The 24,710-nt window shown below is 41.8% G+C and overlaps 1 protein-coding gene across 1 annotated transcript; it reads right to left on the bottom strand.

The window, feature by feature from the left end:
* Nucleotides 1-10,023: 10,023 nt before the first annotated feature.
* Nucleotides 10,024-22,885, bottom strand: LOC142909529 (speckle-type POZ protein-like). The gene is made up of 9 exons (XM_076059740.1): nt 22,772-22,885; nt 22,088-22,209; nt 21,754-21,905; nt 18,421-18,548; nt 17,460-17,637; nt 14,621-14,676; nt 14,066-14,188; nt 12,900-13,045; nt 10,024-12,737 (listed from the first exon to the last, which is right to left on the bottom strand). Exons 1-9 carry the CDS (start codon nt 22,847-22,849, stop codon nt 12,704-12,706), a joined length of 1,017 nt encoding a protein of 338 aa, XP_075915855.1. The 5' UTR covers nt 22,850-22,885; the 3' UTR covers nt 10,024-12,703.
* Between the last annotated feature and the right edge of the window lie 1,825 nt (nt 22,886-24,710).

The following is a 24,710-nucleotide window of genomic DNA, read 5'->3' as shown; positions in this document are numbered from 1 at the left end:
ACAGACGAGCTGGAAGAGACAGCAGCCTGCGCGAGATGAGCGGGCGCATTCATAAATTGCCCAAGCTCTGCTGATCTCAATATATTAAGATTTTTCAACCAAATAATGAGCGATTATATGTGGCAGATTAAGAGGTCTGCAGGTGTGTGTGTGTGTGTTTAGCAATGGAAAGTGATAACAAGGTCAATAAGGCAAGATCCTTTGCATGTGACAACCACCTATGGCTCATTGCTGGAAACCCTTATTCTTAAAAAGTGTGTTCACGCTGTGTTCACGTGAAAGTGTTTCTACTCCATTGTCGATCAACACTGCAGTGTGTGCTGCACATCCTTTAACATGGTTCCACGTGTAATGACTTTTAACACTTAGTATGTAATTTGTTCATGGTCTGCCAAATGAGGAAAAACGGGATTGCAGTAAACAAAATATATAACTCTGACCGTCAGTACATCAATTCCATTTGTCGTGTCTTCACATGAAGAAGGTAAGCCTACCGTCAACGTATTTGAATCACAAGGGGATATTTCAGACTGGTGGCTAGAAACCCACCATCATTAACAGCGGTCTCTCATACAGCGTTGTTGGGATAAGCACTGTTAGCAATAACATTGCCCATTAAGGTTGGCATGGCTACATGAGTAGGTGGTGTGGCCAACACCACGCCAAAGGGGCCGTCCATAAATTACGTCACGCACCTGGGGGGGGGGGTCAGACATTTGTGACGATGCGTGACGAGGGGGGGGGGGGTGAGAAATGTGACGTCACATCAAAATGCGCAACTTTAAATAAATATAGACAACACGTTCCACTTAATTAAATAGACTTGTTAATAAATGTTTTCTCCTACAACATCAGAGTGCAGCGGCACAATAAATACGCACTACAATGACAATAGTTTTAAGCGATTTGAAGCATGTTTTATCTTTTTTTGGGGGGGGGGGGTCAGACATTTGTGACAATGACGAGGGGGGGGGGGTCAAAAATCGTCCAAAATCGCGTGACGTCATTTATGGACGGCCCCAAAGCCGATTTTGTCGCCCCAATGCTGACGTTGTATCCACAGCACACCAGGTACTCATTTAAATCTGCACCGACATGATTGAGGCCCAGGAAGTCACCGTTGTGACCACATACACACGCACGAACATTCGCCAATGCGTCATCATCGCCACTCCGATCACTTGGCGGCCGACGACAACGACGACGACGATGTCTGGGGCCGCTCTACCCGATGCAAGGATTCTGCCGACGGCTAAAGGCTCCTCCTCCCGTGCGCCTCTGGCGATGCCCCCCGAACAGCGCTGTGCCGAGATGGCTGCGTCAACGGCAGGCGCTGCGCGGCTCCCTGGCGTGTGCACCTGCAGGGACGGCTACTCGGGGCTTCGCTGCCACAAGCGTACGGCCACCATCTGCTGCTGCTGCTGCCGCCTCTCAAATCCCCGCCGTCAACTCTTCGTAGAGAGAGATTGGGGGGGGTATCCGATTGGGATTCCTTGGCATTTTTCCCTCTAGTCCTCTGCATTCTCAAACTGAAGTTTGTGGGCCAGTCTTCCACGGTCCATTCGCATCTCCCATTAGTCGCCATTGAAGTGTAAATTGGACCGTATCGCTGCATTGTATTGCAGGCTGCTGATTTTGTGGGAGTTGAAAAGTGGGCCGCAGAAAGGTGTATCTACTGGCTTTACGAAACACCTGTTGTAGCCTATAGTTACCTGTGTACTAGAGGACATCGAAAGAACTGGTTAACTCCTTGGCAGGTCGGTAAGCTGTACAATGTGGTTATTTATATAAGCATCGTGTCTATCTGTTGATTTGAGAGCTGGAATCGAGACATTCTTCCATATAAGCTGGTATGCTTGATTTGTCACATCGTGTTCCCTGAGATATCACAAATAGTGGCATCAAATGACTGCATCTAACAGAGAAATCCATTTTGATTTAAAGCTTTCGTGACTGGAGTAATTCATATTCTTAGTTCTTTCGGTAAAATCACGTTGAAGGGAAACAATAAAATAATAAAATATATATAAAACAATAAAAATTCTCACGACGTTTCGACCATAAAACAAACGGTCGTCATCAGGTGTGTCGGTTTGCATAAATTTATTTATTTTTAAACGGTGTATTTATTTATTTATAAAAACGTTAGCGCCGCGCGCAGCGATTTGGCAGTTTATTTAGAAGGACTAGTCCATCTATGTTCTGAAAAGAGGAGGGGAGAGACGAAAAATTTTAATGTATGCTGTCTGAAAGCCACTGTAAGCGTGAGCAATCAATTAAGACCTGAAATGGTTTATCAAATCTTTCCAATGATTGCTAAGCCAGAATCCATCTTCTCGGTTGAAATTGTCTCTGTGCTTGTATATGTGGATAGCCTCATGAACGAATCTCTCATGGTAGCCAGATGGCTTACAAAGAACCTCTGTCTTGGAAAAGTCAATGTCATGTGAGCCTACTGAATTATAACAATGATCTGCCACGGCCGAGGTGTTGGTCCTACCGTGTTAAAGGTCTGCTTTGTGTTCACGAATGCGGTCCGAGACATGGCGTTTGGTTTCTCCAATGTAACTACTACCACAGAGGCAACTTAGTTTGTAGACACCAGGGTATTGTATGTCCGGAATCACATCTTTTACAGACGGAACCAGATCACGGATTTTATATAATGTGTTGAAACGGACCTGGATCTTGTGTTTATTCAAGATTTTTGACATCTTTTTTGTGATACCCGCAATGTAGGGTAAAGTGATGGTTTTGAAAGGCTCCTCAAGAGGGTCCTTCTTCATGGTTTGAGTGATAGCTATGCGGATTGTATAGTCGGAGTAACCATTAGCCTTAAGAGCTTGGTGTACGTGCTTGAGTTCACTGTCTATGTGTTCCTGGTCGGATATGCATTGGGCTCTATGATACAGAGTGTTGATGAGATAATTCTTCTGTGATGGATGGTGGTGGGAATCCGGTTTCAGATAAGCATCCGTATGGGTAGCTTTCCTGTAGACAGAGTGGCTCATTGAACCATCAGGTCTCTTTTTAATTAGGACATCCAAAAAAGGTAGCTTGCCATCTTTTTCGACTTCCATGGTAAATCTGATGGCTGGGTGTATGCAATTGATGTGGTCGAAGAATTGGTCTAGAGCAGGCCGGCCATGTGGCCAGATGACAAAAGTGTCATCCACGTACCTCTTCCATAAGGTTGGGCGCAGAGTGGCAGTCTGGATGGCGTCTCAAATTTCTCCATGAAAATGTTAGCTATAACCGGAGATAGGGGGGAGCCCATTGGGGTGCCCTCAGTTTGTTTGTAGAAAGTTCCATTCCAAGTGAAGTATGTATTGGTTAAACAGTGTCTCACCAGGGGGTGTACCTCAGTGTTTAGTCCTTGATGAACCAAGTCTTCAATGATTGCGATGGTGTCAGGTACAGGAACCTTGGTGAATAAGGAAACTACATCAAAACTGACAAGCAGGTCGTCTGGGGACAGGGAAATACCCTTGATTGTCGATACCAGGTGAGTAAAATTTTGTACCGCAGAGGTGGTTTTTCCAGTGAAAGGATGCAGGATTTCAGACAAAAAAAGATCTGAAATCGCTGCAACCTTCAAAAACGCTAAGATGCCAGCTAGCAACCTCAGCAAAGATGAGCGTTTTGAATTATATAAATAAAAAAAGAGGGATGATATTGTAGTCCTTTCAGCTGACAAGGGCAATGCTACTGTCATCATGGATAAATAGAATACAACAACAACATTAAAGAATTACTCGACGATGGTAGTTATACAAAAATAAAAAGAGATCCCACCAACAGCCTCGTCACACAAACCAACAAAATAATTTCTGATTCAACTGCATTAATTGATCAATCTAAACAGTTTTCGTTGAAACCTTCTGCTGCCAGGCCACTAAGATTATACGGCTTACCAAAAATACATAAAGTAGATACACCCCTTCGTCCCATCGTCTCTACTATCAACTCCCCCACCTACAAACTGGCTCGTTTTTTGTCTGAAATCCTGCATCCTTTCACTGGAAAAACCACCTCTGCGGTACAAAATTCTACTCACCTGGTATCGACAATCAAGGGTATTTCCCTGTCCCCAGACGACCTGCTTGTCAGTTTTGATGTAGTTTCCTTATTCACCAAGCTTTCTGTACCTGACACCATCGCAATAATTGAAGACTTGGTTCATCAAGGACTAAACACTGAGGTACCCCCCCTGGTGAGACACTGTTTAACCAATACATACTTCACTTGGAATGGAACTTTCTACAAACAAACTGAGGGCACCCCAATGGGCTCCCCCCTATCTCCGGTTATAGCTAACATTTTCATGGAGAAATTTGAGACTGACGCCATCCAGACTGCCACTCTGCGCCCAACCTTATGGAAGAGGTACGTGGATGACACTTTTGTCATCTGGCCACATGGCCGGCCTGCTCTAGACCAATTCTTCGACCACATCAATTGCATACACCCAGCCATCAGATTTACCATGGAAGTCGAAAAAGATGGCAAGCTACCTTTTTTGGATGTCCTAATTAAAAAGAGACCTGATGGTTCAATGAGCCACTTTGTCTACAGGAAAGCTACCCATACGGATGCTTATCTGAAACCGGATTCCCACCACCATCCATCACAGAAGAATTATCTCATCAACACTCTGTATCATAGAGCCCAATGCATATCCGACCAGGAACACATAGACAGTGAACTCAAGCACGTACACCAAGCTCTTAAGGCTAATGGTTACTCCGACTATACAATCCGCATAGCTATCACTCAAACCATGAAGAAGGACCCTCTTGAGGAGCCTTTCAAAACCATCACTTTACCCTACATTGCGGGTATCACAAAAAAGATGTCAAAAATCTTGAATAAACACAAGATCCAGGTCCATTTCAACACATTACATAAAATCCGTGATCTGGTTCCGTCTGTAAAAGATGTGATTCCGGACATACAATACCCTGGTGTCTACAAACTAAGTTGCCTCTGTGGTAGTAGTTACATTGGAGAAACCAAACGCCATGTCTCGGACCGCATTCGTGAACACAAAACACGGTAGGACCAACACCTCGGCCATGGCAGATCATTGTTATAATTCAGTAGGCTCACATGACATTGACTTTTCCAAGACAGAGGTTCTTTGTAAGCCATCTGGCTACCATGAGAGATTCGTTCATGAGGCTATCCACATATACAAGCACAGAGACAATTTCATCCGAGAAGATGGATTCTGGCTTAGCAATCATTGGAAAGATTTGATGAACCATTTCAGGTCTTAATTGATTGTTCACGCTTACAGTGGCTTTCAGACAGCATACATTAAAATTTTTCGTCTCCCCCCTCCTCTTTTCAGAACATAGATGGACTAGTCCTTCTAAATATACTGCCAAATCACTGCGCGTGGCGCTAACGTTTTTTATAAATTATTAAATACACCGTTTAAAAATAAATAAATGTATGCAAACCGACACACCTGATGACGACCGTTTGTGTTATGGTCGAAACGTCGTGAGAATTTTTATTGTTTTATATATTTGATTATTTTATTGTTTCCCTTCAACGTGACTTTACCGAAAGAACTAAGAAAAGAGAAATCCATGTTTACAAGTCTGTCTCCTTCCTGTTTTATTTCCTCGTAATGATGAATATTTCATATTTTCAGATTCTGGTTAATGTATCAAGATGCGTTAAAATTGTGGGAAAGATATGTGACCGTTAGTCATTATACCCTGGTCAATGCAGGTTGGTGAGAAAACTCACCCGACGTGGATAACCACACACCACTTGCACTCAGATGACCCCAACCACTCGGGACTCAAGCAGGTACACGGATAGCACCGGGAGGTCTTCATCCAGCTGTGGATTGATCATGGTCAATGATGACATTCAATGTTTAAGGTGTAGTAGCGGTGCAATCGTTAGCGCAATGCACTATGAACCCAGCAGCGACTCAAGTTTGATTACTGATCACGGATGACATCACTAGCGAGTGATATCTGAACTAATTCTGGGCACCTACCTGTCCACCAATCCACACTGACCAATGTGGTGAATGATGGTCAAACAACCCCCATGGCAGAAACATCGTGGTGGAGGAATTTATCCAGCAGTGGATCGACAAAGGTCTTCACATTTAAATAAAATGTTTAGTGCCAAGTGATTGGACTACACATTTTAATTCTAGATTTAAAGCTTTCATGACTGCTAGGATCCATACTCTTTGGTTCTATTGGGTAAAGTCAGCGCTGTCCTCCAGACAGTCTCGTCCCTTCACCTGATGAAGGCCGCTTGTGTTGTGGCCGAAACGTCGTGATTTTTTGTTATGTTATTTTCACCTACGTGACTTTACCCAATAGAACCAAAGAGTACTACACATTTTACCCAGCAGAATGGCGGTGATTGTCGCACGCGCAAAACGAAATCGTCTCGCAAGTTCACAGTGTCATATTGTGCGTCTTCATTCTTTGTGCCGTCTGCCTTTTGCTCAGGCCAAGCGCGACATCCCGTGTAGTCACGGTGCTGTCACTGATCACCAATCGATTATATAATTACTGCACCTGAATGAGTTAAATAAAGACGTCACCCTACTGCTGCTCTATTTAAGACCGGGAGCAAGTGAGGGCTTTACCATTCTGGCGAATTGCCCGATGATGCTGGATGTAATTACCAGCGAAACGTCGTATTCAAACTGTAAATGTTGTGGATTCACCCTTCAACACAGCGGTGTGTAGTTTTTGTCAACGTGACACTTTTTTGCTGATTGGCCGTGTCGGGTGGTGGAGGGTTACGACACATTTATAACTAACGCGATCTAACCCAAAAACCTTTATTATGAATCACGACACTAATTACACCATAACTAGCTACGTGTCCACCAGGCTAACTACACTAATTACAACGTAACTAGCTACATAACCACCAGGCTAACTACACTAATTACACCGTACCTAGCTACGTAACCACCAGGCTAACTACAATAATTACACCGTAACTAGCTACGTGACCACCAGGCTAACTACACTAATTACACCGTAACTAGCTACGTAACCACCAGGCTAACTACACTAATTACACCGTAACTAGCTACGTGACCACCAGGCTAACGACACTAATTACACCGTAACTAGCTACATAACCACCAGGCTAACTACACTAATTACACCGTAACTAGCTACGTGACCACCAGGCTAACTACACTAATTACACCGTAACTACACTGGGAGTAGCTACAACGGACAGGACCCCAGCTTGGGTCCAGGTCCACGTGTTGGTGACTCTTCACGGACGTCGAATGTAGATCTTCAGGATGACAACAGCAATTCTGGGGACCCAGCTTATATCCTCCGTGGTCGTGGCTGGCCGCACCCTTGGCCACGACCACCTTCTAGAATCCTCGAGCAGGATCTCGCCCCGACACGTGACCACCCCTAGCCCCCCACTCGGGGACCCTGTGTAGACTTTACCAGTCACGTGTTCTCCAGGGTCAACCAGAGTGCCATGGCCTAAAGTAACCCGATTCCATGGCTGACACTCTCACACCCCATCCTGTAGGGGTCGGCAATGCACACCTGAGCGTGGTGTCACTCAGCGCTATGACTCAGCGCTCACAGAGCCCCTCTAGGGCCAGCACGACACCCGCATACAAGTGGTGTCCGCGATGTGAGTACATCGCACGCCGTGCCTCTCTAGGGCCGGCATTACACAGTGACATCCACGATGTCACTATATACGTGGTGTCCACGATGTGAGTACATCGCACACCGTGCCCCTCTAGCGCCGGCATTACACAGCGACGTCTGCGATGTCAGTACATCTGCATTCCTCTTTCCATCCAGAGTAACTCTCAGCATGCACCACTCCACACTTTTTTCCTAAATACTTTTCAGCTTTTGTTCCATGTTCTTGTTTGATCATTCTTATTTATCACCAGTGCTATGGTATAAGCCATGGTCCTTGTGTATTCTGTGCAACGGCATGGACCATAAATAGCTCGGCACACACCCGGCTTGTTGATGTCCAATTGAACGATGCAATGCGGTGGCACTGGAACCTTAAAGCAGGATCCAAAATCCTGGCTTCTCGAGTTGCCACGCATCACTTCCCCATCCATTTGCCTCAATACTGCAACTGTCCGGGAAGCACAGCAAATCGTGGAAAAACGAACGTCTCCCCATCCATTCGGATCTCAATACAGTCCCTCGCCAGCACTCGAGTCGCGCAAGCCTTTTTGGACCCACGCGCTTAACCTTCAACAATGTAACTTCAAACGTGATATTCTTGGGTCTTTCGGTAAAGTCACGTAGATAGGTTCAAAGAAAATAACAAAAAAAACTGCAACGTTTCGATCACAACACAAGCAATCGTCATCAGGAGAGCAATCTTATTATCTCTGAGATCAGGGCTAGGCCAGCCCTGAACAAGATCCGTCGACTCGATCAAGTCACTCACATTTCTGAAGAGATGCCGCGACACTTAGGTAATACCGATCGCCTTCACACTGACATCTGCTGTTGTCACTTCTCCCAATGGTAAACAGATCTTGTTCAGGGCTGGCCTAGCCCTGATCTCAGGGATAATAAGATTGCTCTCCTGATGACGATTGCTTGTGCTGTGATCGAAACGTCGTAGATTTTTTTTGTTATTTTATTTGAACCTATCTACGTGACTTTACCGAAAGACCCAAGAATGTGAATTCCTGCAGTCACGAAAGCTTTAAGGCAACATTCAAACGTGATTCTTGGAAATCCGAATGAAGTCCACAAGACACAAACACCTCATGAAAGACCCGGTATCTGGCTTCAATCTTCCGTAAAGCTTACGGGCTACCCTAAACAACATTCGGTCGATGCACAAAAAAGGAAAATAAAAAAAAACTCTCCAGTGTGCGACTGGGGTCACCCAGAACCATGGAACATATAACAATTCAATGCCCGATTCACAAACATAATGGAGGCATTACAGTGATACAATCTGCTACAGCTGACGCAGTCATCCGGCTCTACCATCTCAAAGAAACATTATTGTAGTTGCTACACGTCTGCACATACGAATAAGAAGTTTGTGAAACTTGAATCGATGTGGTCATGCTATATAAAGCTGCTGCACTGGCTGAAATTGTCAGTTTGTATTTATGCATGGTGTTGTTGCAACGCGTTTTCTCAGTGGTCCGTGAACAGTACACGTCGTGTTGAGTGACCAGAACGACACGTACTGCCCCTTCGAGCTTAGTTGTTCCCCTAACTGATAAATGGAGGCTAATGAAAACACTGTTCGTACAGACGTGTCTAATGCCAGACAAGACATTGATGTATGGCACCAGTTACCGCAAATGCGAGCTGTTACCTGAGCAAAATGTAACCAAGCAAAAGGTACATTTAAAATGAATAAATCCAACACTCAGTTCAGCAGAAAATACTGAACGTATGATCACCAAAAATAGAATGCGACTTCTAGATTTGAAGCTTTCGTGACTGCAAGGATGAAATTGTCAGTTTGTATTTATGCATGTTGTTGTTGTTGCAACGCAACAACAACAACATGCATAGTGGTATTCCAAACTCCCAGGGTGGTGTATTATCATCTTGTGCTAATTCCAAGCTTTGTCAGTGGTGCGTTTCATGCTAATTTCCTTTGTCAGAGCGTTTGCTGTTTGCCCCCTCACAGCTTAAAGGGAGGCGACCAGCGCTTGGCTTTCTTCACTCCAACGCTGCCCGCTGGACAGGTTGGTCCCTTCACCTGAAGGCCGCTTGTGTTGTGGCCGAAACGTCGTGATTTTTGTTTTAATTTTTTTACCTACGTGACTTTACCGAATAGAACCAAAGAGTAAGAATGCCACTTATAATAATACACATTAAACAGGATGTAATTGAATGGAGTGGTGGCACTAGGAAACTGACGAAACAACCAGTTCAATTCCCAGCCACAGTTAACATCAGTGGGTGAAGAATGACCGACATGGTGTGGTGAGGCCTTCGTTTAAGCAGTGGGTTGACAAAACGCTGTAAATGATGAACAGTGAACACATTACAATTCTCCAGTGAACTGTTTATCAACACATGGTAAACATGCCTTTAAAAGTGGCAAGGCTCCAAAATACAACTTGTTAAAATGTTGTTGTTGGGTGTCAATTGAAATTTGACATATCCACATATCTGTAACATTCCCAGAGTAAAGAACATGACAACTTAAACTGGACATATTTCCAGGTACATTAATGTTTATTCAACTTTTAAATACACAGCAAAATAGATTCAAAGCTTTCGTGACTGCAGGAATGACTCTTTGGTTCTTTCGGGTAAAGTCGTGTAGTAATTTCTTTCGACGAGACTTTACCGAAAAAAAGTGTAACACTGCAAAATGTCATAAATGAAAATATTAACATTATCAAAAACAATTTTAATGAAAAAAATGTGGAATAAGTGGTGCAGAGCTAAAAGCAGCTTTTTTTCTTATATCCAAATACTGATTTCTAGAAGAGATCAGATAACGGTAATATATTTACCACATGAAAAGGGTTTATATTGCCATTTATAATGCAAATCAATTTAGAAAACACGTAATATACAAGAATGGTTCATTTTGCAATTCCAATCATCTGCTGACAATTCATTGTAAAAGGGCCTTACAAAACATTTATATTACATCCAAAACAGTATTATCTGTAATGGAAAAAGATAAAAAGGTCAAACATTGGGGCACTATAAAGCATTTCTAGCTTCAAGTTTATATTTTTGTATTACAATTGTAGCAAAAATTTTTAATTTAACCAATTAACATTTTTCATCTCTGAATATGCAAAAAAACTCGTGGGAAGAACCCAAAACTGTCTTGCATGCAATCACACTTTTTCAAAACACACACTTTTTACAAAGACCATATTATTATTTCTGCAATTATATATATTTTTTGGCAGTTACAGTATATCCATTTTCCAATAAACATTTACATTTGGCGCAAAGTGTTTTCAATTTCGGAAGTCATACAAGGCAACAATTTGAAGAGTACATTATCGGTAACTGCCTGATACATTTCAGAGGTCAATTAGTCCACCGCACTGCACTGGCTGCACTCTGCTAAGCTTTTTTGTCACACTCACTTATGACAGCATAGACTTGCTGCAGATTAGAACCCCAATCAGATTTCAATGCTTTAACTCTCACCATGACAACAAATAACTTCCCCGAATCACCTAATCAGTTTTTAATTGAATAGGTAGAGTGCAATGTACCATATACATCTTTAGCATCAAATATATATAAGGACGAAACTAAAATATTAAACAAATAACAAAATAAATAGACTGCTTACAACACTGGCTATCCTTAATTTTGCATGTATTATCCAACTTGTTTTGTACGTTTAACACGTAAAAAAACCTCCAACATTCTCGTCGTTTGCATTTGTTCATATCCCAACACATTGCATTAGATTGTAATATTCTTCAAATCGACTCAAATCCATGACACTGCTCATTTGTTGTACTTTCATATTATATCCTGCAGCTTTGAATATTATTTAAATCTGTGCTTCCAAATCTATGTGTGTAATCCTTCAAAGCTTATGCAATTTTATGTACAATTTAATTTTAAGTGAGAGGTTACGTAAAACAGCGCTGATGCAAAAATTATGGTCCTTCCAATCACGTAAAACTCTGGGTTGACATGATGCTACGAGTTGGTAATAGATTAAATTTATAATAAAAACAAATCATTACAATATAATACGAAACAAAACTTAGAAAACAGCACATCTTGTTTCCGTGAAAACAAACTACTAAATTGATGGAAGTAAGATTTACTTTTGTTGTAAGTCAAAAATCTTTGGGTCATACATGAAAGCCCATACAAGCAAAAAAGTGAAGTTATCAACTGCGTAACGTGACCAAATTGATGCTGTGCCTTGCCTTTTCTTACACCGAGCACTCCATCCATGCTTTGTTATACGCAGGATACACGACTGCAATATTATCTTTGTCAGTCTTCAAACTCGGCAATCATAGTACTCCTGTTCTAGTCAATGCATAAGCTGTCTGTGCAATGAAAAATCAATCTGAAAAGTTTACCTCTTGAATTAAGGCCTTATATGGCTTGGCACATTCTTATCTTTCAGAACTGGTTGTTCCCTATACCACTATCTGTAACCTTGAGTACACAGACACTGGACGAATACTCATCCTTCATGTTAAGGTAGACATTGCAGGGTTTTAGACCATTCTGTTTTTGCTTAACTAAACAATTGAACCAAATTGTCCTACCACCTAGGGACAATCACATCGAACGTTTTATTTTACACTCTCTCAATTGGGATATGTCGTGGTGTTTATTAGGTTGTAGTTTTCCATTTTTTCTACATATGTACTTGTTTATAGAGTTGTAGATGTATAGATGTAGCACTATATTACATGGTAAAGTTAATTTGGCCACCTTTTTGTGAAAGTAAACAAATTTGCTTAAATTAACATTATTTTCAAAGCAGAGGAAAGTTGGTAGTCTGATGCAAAGTCTTCACGGTTGTTTGCATGGAGGCCACAGGTAAATAACCGCACCGTGCAGCCCAAGTTTTCCTGGTCATAGATGTTCTTTGCCTGCCACCGTTAAGTCTGTTTGAGACGCTTGCATGGAGGTCCCAGCTGTGGAGACTGGGCCGTGGCCAAGGCACGGAAAGCATCCGCAACCAGGTGAGGGCGAGACAGAACCATGGACTTTCAGCCCGCCGTCTCCATTACGTCCATCGCATGACTGCAAGTACAAGTCAGGGTTAAGCGAGCTCCTAATAAGCAGTGTCTATAAGGATTGGGGCAAACGGTTAGTCTCCATTAAAAGGGACTGTAATGCAAATTGCCATGTAAGCATCATCAATGTTACGCAGCTCAGTGACAGTCACACTCTCACTAGACTTGCCTGTTTATTATGAAGTCAATGGCCCGGGCCTTCAACTGCTCTGCACTGTGCAAATCGGCCAAGATCAAAGTCTCTGCAACATTTTCCACCGACAAGTTTGTGCATAGTGCCTCCTCGCACATCACCTTCAACCTCTCTAATGCATACTTGAGAAAAGTAAAAACAAAGTGCAATTTCAGTATTAAGAACACTATTTTCTCTACCTATTTCGCTTGTATAACATTCCCTCACCCCATGAACTACTTTATAAACGCAGTATACAGCAGTCAAATGTTTGAGAATTTTCTTAAAACATGGCATCAACCTTTCAGCATATTTATGTTTTAAGTCATGTATTTATTGATCTCTACTATAATTAGGGGTCCTTGTCCTAAACTTTATTATATTGGTTACAAAGTCATGCAAATTACAAAGGAGGTGAGATGTTGTTTTCCAAGAGCTTAAAAAGTTTGGTTAAGCTGATAAACAATGCAACTGCAAGCCACCATATTTCAACTCTAGCAGAATATTAAACTTTAATGAACAAAGCTTGAACATGCGACTTTATACGATTTGTATTCTTATTTCATTACAATCGCTTTAGGAACTATTGAATATGATGTTCCAGAAGGGAGAGTAATGACTCTTAACTGATTATCTGGCAGATCTTCAGGAACAGCAGGATATCCGTTTCCTTAATAAAAGTATATTTGTTCCAATTTATTTCTATACAGCCATGCCACATCAAACAATCTTTTAAAACACTTCCCTTTATTTTATTACTAATTGTATCAATTGTTAATGTGATTAACAAAAAACCCTCAAAACAAGAACACACAGCCAAATGGTTGCACTTAGGATAAAAATGCTGCATGTGAATGCACTTCAATGCACACGTACTAGCCTCTAGCATGGACTAATACCAGTTTGACATTCAATTCAATCGTGAAATTGCATGACAATTTATATTTTTTGTTGAAAATTCAATCATCTCCCAGGACATCAATTCCAAAACCTGAAAGCACGAATGTGAACGTCTACATCATATACATTTGCTATTCATATTATTTGTGACACGGGCTTTAGAAAATACCTAAATGCTGTTTTAATTTCACTTGCGACCTACAACTGCATACCGATACATCACAAGGTGGTGCGATCTCATGTTAATATTTTAAGCATGTAACCTTGTCAGCAGCGGCCAGCAGCTCATCAGCCATCTTCTCCAGGTTTGGAGCCCTTCCCGTATAGACAAAACTCATCATTTCCTTGAACACGTCAGGCTCCACATCATTAATCTCCACTCGATTCTGCAAGGTAGCAACACAATATATTCAAATTAACTTCGGCATATATTGGGAGACGAAAATATAGCATTAAATTAAATAAAATAAACATCCTTTATATCTACACAACACATGTAAAGTGGCTCCATTCAAGTTGTATTCAACTTGCCGATGACTATTTATTGCGCGTAATAAATCCATTCTTGACACACATGCAATGGCCTTCTGTGAAATGTTGAATATAAAATAGCTATAAAATACAATCTAACATTCCCTCGGAATGAATACTTTTTGATAATAAATGTGCAATGCGCCAAAAGAGTTACTAGGGTAATAGTTCAACATTTGACAGCACTCTCAAGAGATACTTATCAACCGATCCATTGTGACAAATGCACCTTGGAAATGTATGATTACAGTATTAATGTGCTGTATTAAGATTGCATTTAAAGATACCTTTTTGCTCTCTTCCATTTCATGTTCAAACATAGCATTAAAAACAAGTGACCGACCTGAAAAAGGTAAAGCAACTGTTAACCCTCTCCTGGACCCCCTTCAGTTTGCCTACAGAGCCAACAGGTCTGTGGACGATGCAGTTAACATGGCCCTCCACTTCACCCTACAGCATCTGGACGCCCCAGCATCCTACGCCAGGATCCTGTTTGTGGACTTCAGCTCTGCCTTCAACACCATCATCCCTGCCCTGCTTCAGGACAAGCTCTTCCAGCTGAACGTGCCATACACCACCTGTAAATGGATCACAGACTTCCTGTCTGACAGGAAGCAGTGCGTTAAGCTGGGAACACAAGTCTCTGGCTCCAGGTCCATCAGCACCGGAACTCCTCAGGGCTGCGTCCTTTCCCCTCTGCTCTTCTCCCTGTATACCAACAGCTGCACCTCCAATCATCTGTCCGTCAAACTATTGAAGTTTGCGGATGACACCACCCTCATTGGGCTGATCTCTGGTGGGGATGAGTCTGACTATAGGTGGGAAGCTGACAATCTGGTGACCTGGTGTAGCCAGAACAACTTAGAGCTAAATGCTCTAAAGACAGTTGAGATGGTTGTGGACTTCAGGAAGAATACAGCACCACTCACCCCCATCACCCTGTTAGACTCCCCAGTAAAAATTGTAGAGTCCTTCCGCTTCCTGGGCACTATTCTCTCCCGGGACCTCAAGTGGGAATTGAACATCAGCTCCCTCACCAAGAAAGCTCAACAGAGGATGTACTTTCTACGGCAGCTGAAGAAATTCAACCTGCCAAAGACAATGATGGTGCAATTCTATACAGCGATCATTGAATCCATCCTCACCTCCTCCATAACCGTCTGGTACGCTGCTGCCACTGCCAAGGACAAGAGCAGACTGCAGCGTATCATCCACACTGCTGAGAAGGTAATTGCCTGCAATCTACCGACCCTCGAGGACCTGCACACGACAAGGTCTATGAGGCGAGCGAGGAAGATTATGGCCGATTTCTCCCACCCTGGACACTCTCTGTTTCAGCTACTCCCCTCCGGCAGAAGGCTTCGGTCCATCAGGACCAAAACCTCACGCCATAAAAACAGTTTCTTCCCATCTGCTGCTGGCCTGTTAAACAAGGCCAAGGGCTAACACTGTTTTTAACATTTGATCTACATAACGACACGTTGCTGATATTAACTATGTTTCCCTATTTGTATTTTTTAATTATATCTTAAAGCTATTTTATATTCGATATTTATTTAATTTTATATACTTCAGCCCCTTAGTGTTAGACTTTTAACCCTTATTATAGTAAGACTTGTTTAAAACTTATTTAAGATTTTAGATTCCTATATGTTGAATGTATGCACCATCCTGCCAAAGTAAATTCCGTGTCGGTGTGAACTTACATGGCGAATAAAACCCTTTCTGATTCTGATTCTGAACAAATACAGTAAAACCTTGGATTGCGAGAATAATTTGTTCCGGAAACGTGTTTGTAATCCAAAGCACTCGTATATCAAAGCACTCGTATATCAGTTGTGATCACGTGACGCTCGGCAGACAAAGCGTATACGTACGACTCGTATTGCAAAACCTCACTCGTTTATCAAATTAATATTTATTAAAAAAATTTGCTCGTCTTGCAAAACACTTGCAGACCAAGTTACTCGCAATTCAAGGTTTTACTGTACAGTGAATTGGAAAAACACCGGAATGTGGTACAGACACATTTAGATGTTATATCTAGAGATCAAATAATCTAGATACAAAAGAGGTAAAATCCAGATCCATATTTTATTTCATATGGCATATCCATTACAGATTTGTCAAACATGGACACAAATAAATGTCCAAATTAGAGGCACAAAACCTACACAATAACTGCATTGTGAAAAATGAATTCCTGCACAACGATGATATAGTGAAGTAAATAAAAACGGAATAAAAACTTTAGCAACAGGATTATTAAATATGTTTATCTCTCACAATACAATATTACATTTATATATATGTAGTGACATCGCAAATGTCACTGTGTAATGCCGGCTACAGAGAGGCACGGCGTGCGATGTATTAACATCGCGGGCACCACGTGGATGTGGGTGCAGTACCGGCCCGAGAGGGGCATGGTGAGCGCTGTCTGACAGTGCTGAGTGGCACCACGCTCTGCGTGCGGTGCCGACCCCTACAGGATAGGGTGTGAGAGTGCTGGCCATGGGAATGGGGTTACCAAGGGCCATGGCACTTGACCACGAAGGACACGTGACCGGTAAAGTGTACACAGGGCCCCCAGGTGGGGGCTAGGGGTGGTCACGTGTCAGGGCCGGGAACCCGCTAGAGGATTCCAGAAGGTGGCCGTGGCCAAGGGCGGAGCCACCCTCGCCACAGAGGATAAAAGCCGGGTCCCTGAGAGGGACCGGCTGCTGTTGTTCATCCTGAAGAATATACGTCCTACAAGAGTCACCAACACGTGGACCCGGACCCCGGCCAGGGTCCGGTCCGCCGTAGCTAATTCCCGTGTAATTAGTGTAGATAGCCTGGTGGTCCACCACCATAGGTTGTTCATGTGTTAAGGGGTAGTACCCCGTGTGTTGGTTGAAGAAGTGCGTCTGTGACTCAGTTGAATTCATTACACATATTTACTGATGTATCCTTTAACAAAAAGCATTACAAATTGACGTAAGCATTTGCCAGTGGTAGTTAATAAAATTCAGTGTAAAACAGGAAATGGCTGTAGTTGATTACCCCAAACTAATTACAGTATCATTAATTATATGGTTCTATTGTACACTAAACGACGCATGTGTTGCTTGTTGTGGCACAGACCTGCCAATACGGCCTTGTGGGCTTTAAACTCCTGGCCACCAACACGAAGCAGGCAGTCAGTGAAGCGGGAATTGTCCCAGATCTCCCCGAAGTCAACTGCCAGCCGGCAATCTGGTACTTTGAATGTACTCATGCTGGATTGACCAGAAATGTTCACGGAATCCTGCCCCACACTAACCTGCATAAACATCAACCAGCTTTGAGAAGGCATTTGATGATTTTTTTTTACAAATCCTCACTTAACTTCACATTTTGCATGAAGATGTAGGCTTTGGTTCAATCAAGCAAGCAAATCTGCACAAACATCCTATATCAGAACAAGTGTTGTGAATAATGCCAAAATAGTGGTCCGTGAAATGTTTTTCATATTAATCAATTTTCATTCTATATTTTTGTCAAGTTATTTTACACTGTATAAACAGTTTCAACAGGTAGTGAGGCCCCTAATTATGGGTTCTGCACAACAACAGAGGAAGTGAACAGCCCTCCTTGATGTGCTTCCTTTCATTATCAAAAATGCTTGTATTTTGTAAAGGATTTTAAAGGTAAAAAAATTTAATCTGGTGATTAAAAGGACCCCCCCAAGGACAATAAACATTTACATCAAACTGGCTGATGTCCGAGAATAGGAAAAGGAATTCATGTGGCGACATTTAAACAAAACACTTTATGTAATACCTGACATTCTAGTTTATAAAAATGTCAAGGTATAAATATAAACACTATCCAGAGGGAGAAAACCTAAAAAAAATTACGCTTGATTATTTAATTGTTGTGCTATGTTAACTCTAGCACCAGTGGAGGAAAAAAGTGCTTGGAAAACTCATGTTAACAATTTCCTTGTATGGAACAGGGAAAGTAATTATTACAATCTTCAATTAAGTAGAATATTGACTCCAACTGTGCAATTGTAATGACTAAAATAGAAAATTACACATTAGCCGCAGCATGTCATACTTACTTCACCAAAGAGTGTCAGTTTGTTATCTGGAAGCAAGCTATTAGATTCATCAAGCAAAAAATCTCTTCGAATGAATTTTTTAAATCCCCAGTCTTTTCCTTGGACAAAGCGGTATGCTCGCGGGGTCTCTGTAAAAAAATAGGTTTCAAACAATACTCACCAGTTCTTACAATAAACTGTGGTAATTTCATGTAATGGGAAAAAAACTTAATTATATTTTCAAAATGTAAAGATAGCAATGTATTCTAAAGCCCTGCGCCACGGTGGCAGTCAACTACCTTGCCTGGTATATAGGTCATGGGTTCGATCTCAACCCTGATGCCTGTATATTTGGAGTCTGCATGTTCTCCTTGTGCTTGCATGTATTTTTATCCAGGTCTTCCGGTTTTTCCCTCCATATTTATAAAAATCCAGAGTATTTGGCTGCTATGCATTTCCACACAATAAGCCATCTCGTTAGGCTATTGTTTGTGGCCAGGGCACTTCTGAAAAAGAGCTATGTACAGTGAGGAAAAAAAAGTATTTGATCCCCTGCTGATTTTGTACGTTTGCCCACTGACAAAGAAATGATCAGTCTATCATTTTAATGATAAGGTTTATTTGAACAGTGAGAGACAGAATAACAACAAAATCCAGAAAAACGCATGTCAAAAATGTTATAAATTGATTTGCATTTTAATGAGGGAAATAAATATTTTACCCCTCTGCAAAACATGACCTAGTACTTGGTGGCAAAACCCTTGTTGGCAATCACAGAGGTCAGACGTTTCTTGTAGTTGGCCACCTGGTTTGCACACATCTCAGGAGGGATTTTGTCCCACTCCTCTTTGCAGATCTTCTCCAAGTCATTAAGGTTTCGAGGCTGACGTTTGGCAACTCGAACCTTCAGCTCCCTCCACATATTTTCTATGGGATTAAGGTCTGAAGACTGGCTAGGCCACTCCAGGACCTTAATGTGCTTTTTCTTGAGCCACTCCTTTGTTGCCTTGGCCGTGTGTTTTGGGTTATTGTCATGCTGGAATACCCATACACGACCCATTTTCAATGCCCTGGCTGAGGGAAAAAGGTTCTCACATGGCCCCGTCCATTTTCCCTTTGATGCGGTGAAGTTGTCCCATCCCCTTAGCAGAAAAACACCCCCAAAGCATAATGTTTCCACCTCCATGTTTGACAGTGGGGATGGTGTTTTTGGCATCATAGGCAGCATTCCTCCTCCTCCAAACACGGCGAGTTGAGTTGATGCCAAAGAGGTCCATTTTGGTCTCATCTGACCACAACACTTTCACCCAGTTGTCCTCTGAATCACTCAGATGTTCATTGGCAAGCTTCAGACGGGCATGTATATGTGCTTTCTTGAGCAGGGGGACCTTGCGGGCGCTGCAGGATTTCAGTCCTTCACGGCGTAGTGTGTTACCAATTGTTTTCTTGGTGGCTATGGTCCCAGCTGCATTGAGATCATTGACAAGATCCTCCTGTGTAGTTCTGGGCTGATTCCTCACCGTTCTCATGATCATTGCAACCCCACGAGGTGAGATCTTGCATGGGGCCCCAGACCGAGGGAGATTGACAGTTCTTTTGTGTTTCTTCCATTTGCGAATAATCGCACCAACTGTTGTCACCTTCTCACCAAGCTGCTTGGCAATGGTCTTGTAGCCCATTCCAGCCATGTGTAGGTCTACAATCTTGTCCCTGCCATCCTTGGAGAGCTCTTTGGTCTTGGCCATGGTGGAGAGTTTGGAATCTGATTGATTGCTTCTGTGGAAAGGTGTCTGTTATACAGGTAAGCTGAGATTAGGAGCACTCCCTTTAAGAGTGTGCTCCTAATCTCAGCTCGTTACCTGTATAAAAGACACCTGGGAGCCAGAAATCTTTCTGATTGAGAGGGAGTCAAATACTTATTTCCCTCATTAAAATGCCAATCAATTTATACAATTTTTGACATGCGTTTTTCTGGATTTTGTTGTTGTTATTCTGTCTCTCACTGTTCAAATAAACCTACCATGAAAATTAAAGACTGATCATTTCTTTGTTAGTGGGCAAACGTATAAAATCAGCAGGGCATCAAATACTTTTTTCCCACACTGTAGCTCAGTGGGCCTTGCCTGGTAAAATAAAAATAGTTCAGTTTAGCTTTTAACTTCAAGGTAGATGAAAATCAGACCTGGATTTAAGTGTATGAAGATATAGTTCATATGGATTAGGTGAATGTGTTTGTGTATTAATAATGCTTGTCTTTGTAAACATGGTTGTGTGACGTGAGTTACATGTTAACATTACCAAAGACAACACCAAAGCAAATACTAAGAAAAAAACATGAAAGTTTAAAACAAAAAGATAGATTTAGACTCTCAGAGAAATGTTAATAGCCTTAGCAAAGCACAGTAAATGTATGGATGTCATCACTTAAAATAGTTATCGCGCATTGAAAGAGTATCCTGAAAGTAATAAGGCAATTATAAAACAAACAATATGAACCACTAAAGCAAGGTAAAGGAGAAGTGTGAAATGGGATGAAAATGCCAACCTTTGTAAAACCACCAGAAATGAATAAAAAAATGGATGAGAATACAAACAAAAATAATGAAGTTGTAATAAACAGTGAGTGCAAGCAGAAAAAATAAAGCCGTCACTTGATAAATTACAATGGAATAACACATGGTGAAGATTGTAAAACTAGGAAAAGAAATGTCCGTGAATGACAATGTCCAGGTACACTAAGCAAAATAAAATTATTATTATTGGAGGGTCAATATCATGGAAAACACAAAAAATATGCATAATGGAAACTCCTGAAGGTGGAACAGGATCAAGATCACTTTTGGAATATGAATTTGATAATGAAAAGTTGCAATGTGCTACAGGATGAAAGATTCCAATCTAGTGCATATTACCTACTATGAAACACTGATTACAAATAGAAACACTGACAAATGGAATAAAACTACAAAGTACACAAAGCGTGGAGAGAAGTATGTTGAGAATTACAGTGAGAAACTGAAAGAGGAACACGTTGGTCAAATCAAAACGGCAAATTAGAGACATCATATTGACTGTTGTAAATATAGATTGGGCTTGGACAGGACACATCGCTAAATGGGATGGTTGATGGATGAGACTAGTGGTCGAATGGGAAGAAAAGTAGAGTACATGCTCAAGACGATGTCAAACGTAGACAAGGAGATATTAGATCAGCTCATGTGAAGGATGAGGGATGGTGTTCGTAAGGTTTATACAATGTTTCAAGCAGTCGATAAATAATGGCTGATTATGACATAATCCTGTTACCAAATACACATATGACGTGAATTGATACTTTAATACAAGTAGTTTCACCCATAGCCTTGGTTTCCTCTCCCTTGGCATTAAGAATAGAAATCTTGAACTTGGCGTAGACTTCACTCTTGGGACAGCTGACCAATAACAAGTACAACGATAGGTAATCTTTGCTCTCTTCGTCAAAACCCTCGGGGTTTATGCGTAGGCACCTGATTGAACATATGAACAAGACATGGTCGTTAATATTAGGTGTGTATGTACGCGCAGACTACATTACTAAAACAATATAGTATGAACTAAAACATGCACTATGCAAAATTGTTCTAGTAAAGCACCTCCGTGAGCATTGTGATTTTTTTTAATGTCATAAAATAGCCAGAATTTACTGTACCATTTCAATGTATCATTGGTGCCTGCTGAAAATGTAGAACTCTTGAGAACTTGGCCCATTTCTTCAAGACAGAAGCTGAAATTGTTGATGGTCCACATATAAGAGAACTTTACCACCTTAACCTGAAATACACGAGCACATAACAGCTATAAAGCTCATTCATTACCATAAATACATGACCATTGACAAACCCTGAAGTATTTCACCCACACATCTGAATATTGTGCTCAAAAACACAAACTGTCTATAAGGAAAGAAACATTACTGTAAATGAAAGGGTCTTATTAGTGTTCTGGGATTACCTTGCATGTTCATTACTGCACAGCGTTAACACAAGTCTCAACATGTCATAGATTAGAGTGTGCAATAAAAGGCCTTTTTATTTTTTTTATTTGATAAAAACTGCTGCCCCTTTTGTAAAAATACACTACCAGTCAAAATCAGAGACAATTATCTAGTATAATGTTGTTAGTGCAATTCTATGAACTTTGCAATCTGATGTACAAAAATAGCCTGTACAATGATAATCCATAATTGCACTTACACATAATTATGAAACCATTATGGATCGCTTTGCGACGAACAAAAAACGTGTAAAAGTTAAATGCATTTGCCATGCGCATACTTTGACCGGCACAAGATGGAGACCCGTTGAATGTGATTGGCCACAGGGGAACAAGTTACCTGTGTGTAGCACCAGCTTTCTGCGATGGGCGCATTGGACATTTCAGACGGAGGTGGGGGGCTCGGGGCCCTGGACATGTTTGCATTGAATGCGAGGGAAGTGACATCATCAGGTGACATTAAGAGGGAAGGGACATCATGAGGTGACATTAAGCAGGAAGTGACATCATCAGTCAACATTAAGAGGGAAGTGACATCATCAGGCGATATTAACATGTAAGTGACATCATCAGGCGATATTAACATGTAAGTGATTACGAGTTAAATGTTCTTGCTGTGGGTTTCACACCTGACGATGATTGCTTGTGTTGCGGTCGAAACGTCGTAAGAATTTTATTGTTTTATATTTTTTATTATTTTATTGTTTCCCTTCTACATGGTGACTTTACCGAAAGAACAAAGAATATGAATCGCTGCAGTCACGGAAGATTTAAATAATTAAATAAAATCGCAAGAGATTGATTATTCGTGCAAAAGAGAGTCGCGTAACCGATCACTCAGGAGTGGGACCTGCGCCTTTAGTGGCACTCCGACGTGAAACGAGCACACGGCACCAACTGTCCCCACTTCCTGAAACGGAACGGGGTTTTACAATCGATGCACGTGCAACTAGTCTCAATGATTGTTGCGCACAGGAGTGCTTCAGGAGAGCATCAGCGAGGTTTTACTGTTCCTCCTCCACTGGAGGGGCGCAGGCTACAGCACAGCGGTTTACCACCAGGCACTCCGTAGTTTGGGTTGTGTGGACACAACATCGCAGGGCTGTGAGACTTCTTGAAGGAGGAGATGTGGCACATCAGCCTGTTGATGTTTTGATTTAAAGCTTTCGTTACTGCAGTAATTCATATTCTTAGCTCTTTCGGTAAAGTCACGTTGAAGGGAAACAATAAAATAATAAAATATATATTGTGTTTTATATATATTTTATTGTTTTATTGTTTCCCTTCAACGTGACTTTACCGAAAGAGCTAAGAATATGAATTACTGCAGTCACGAAAGCTTTAAATCAAGAGTCCATCTATGTTCTGAAAAGAGGAGGGGGGAGACGAAAAATTAATTTATGCTGTCTGAAAGCCACCGTAAGCGTGAACAATCAATTAAGACCTGAAATGGTTTATCAAATCCTTCCAATGATTGCTAAGCCAGAGTCCATCTTCTAGGTTGAAATTGTCTCTGTGTTTGTATATGTGGATGGCCTCATGAACAAATCTCTCATGGTAGCCAGATGGATTGCAAAGAACCTCTGTCTTGGAGAAATCAATGTCATGTGAGCCTACTGAATTATAACAGTGATCTGCCATGGCCGAGGTGTTGGTCCTACCGTGTTTAAGGTCTGCTTTCTGTTCACGAATGCGGTCCGAGACATGGCGTTTGGTTTCTCCAATGTAACTACTACCACAGAGGTAACTTAGTTTGTAGACACCAGGGTACTGTATGTCGTGATAGCGAACTAATGCGTATAATGCTCCCACATTTATAATGAACTTAGGTGGGTGACCACTATTGATTCCCATGTCACAGGGCTATACCTAATACATGAAAACTTGAAATGAAACTTGAAATAACAGACTGTTGAGGCAATTGCTGTTGGCGAGTAACAGCGTCCATGAAGGCTGGCACAGCACACGAGCAGTGGGTGGCCAACAGCAGGCCCGGCCACCAGAGACCCACAGAGACCCACAGGGACACATAGAGACTGACAGAGACACACAGAGACCCACAGAGACTCAGAGAGACCGACAGAGACACACAGAGACCCAGAGACACCCACAGAGACACACTGAGATACACAGAGACCAACAGACACAGAGACTCATAGAGACCCACAGGGACACACAGAGACCCGTACAGACCCGTAGAGACTCATAGAGACCCATATAGACCCAGAGTGACTGAGACTCGTAGACACCCATAGAGGCTCAGGGACTCACAGAGACCC

This window comes from Petromyzon marinus, unplaced genomic scaffold, assembly GCF_048934315.1.
Source record: "Petromyzon marinus isolate PM22_M1 ecotype Great Lakes invasive population unplaced genomic scaffold, UKy_Petmar_22M1.pri1.0 PM_G_Scaffold_124, whole genome shotgun sequence".
NCBI classification, from domain to species: domain Eukaryota; kingdom Metazoa; phylum Chordata; class Hyperoartia; order Petromyzontiformes; family Petromyzontidae; genus Petromyzon; species Petromyzon marinus.
The sequence above is the reverse complement of the archived record's forward strand: the minus strand, read 5'-3'. Positions and strand labels throughout refer to the sequence as shown.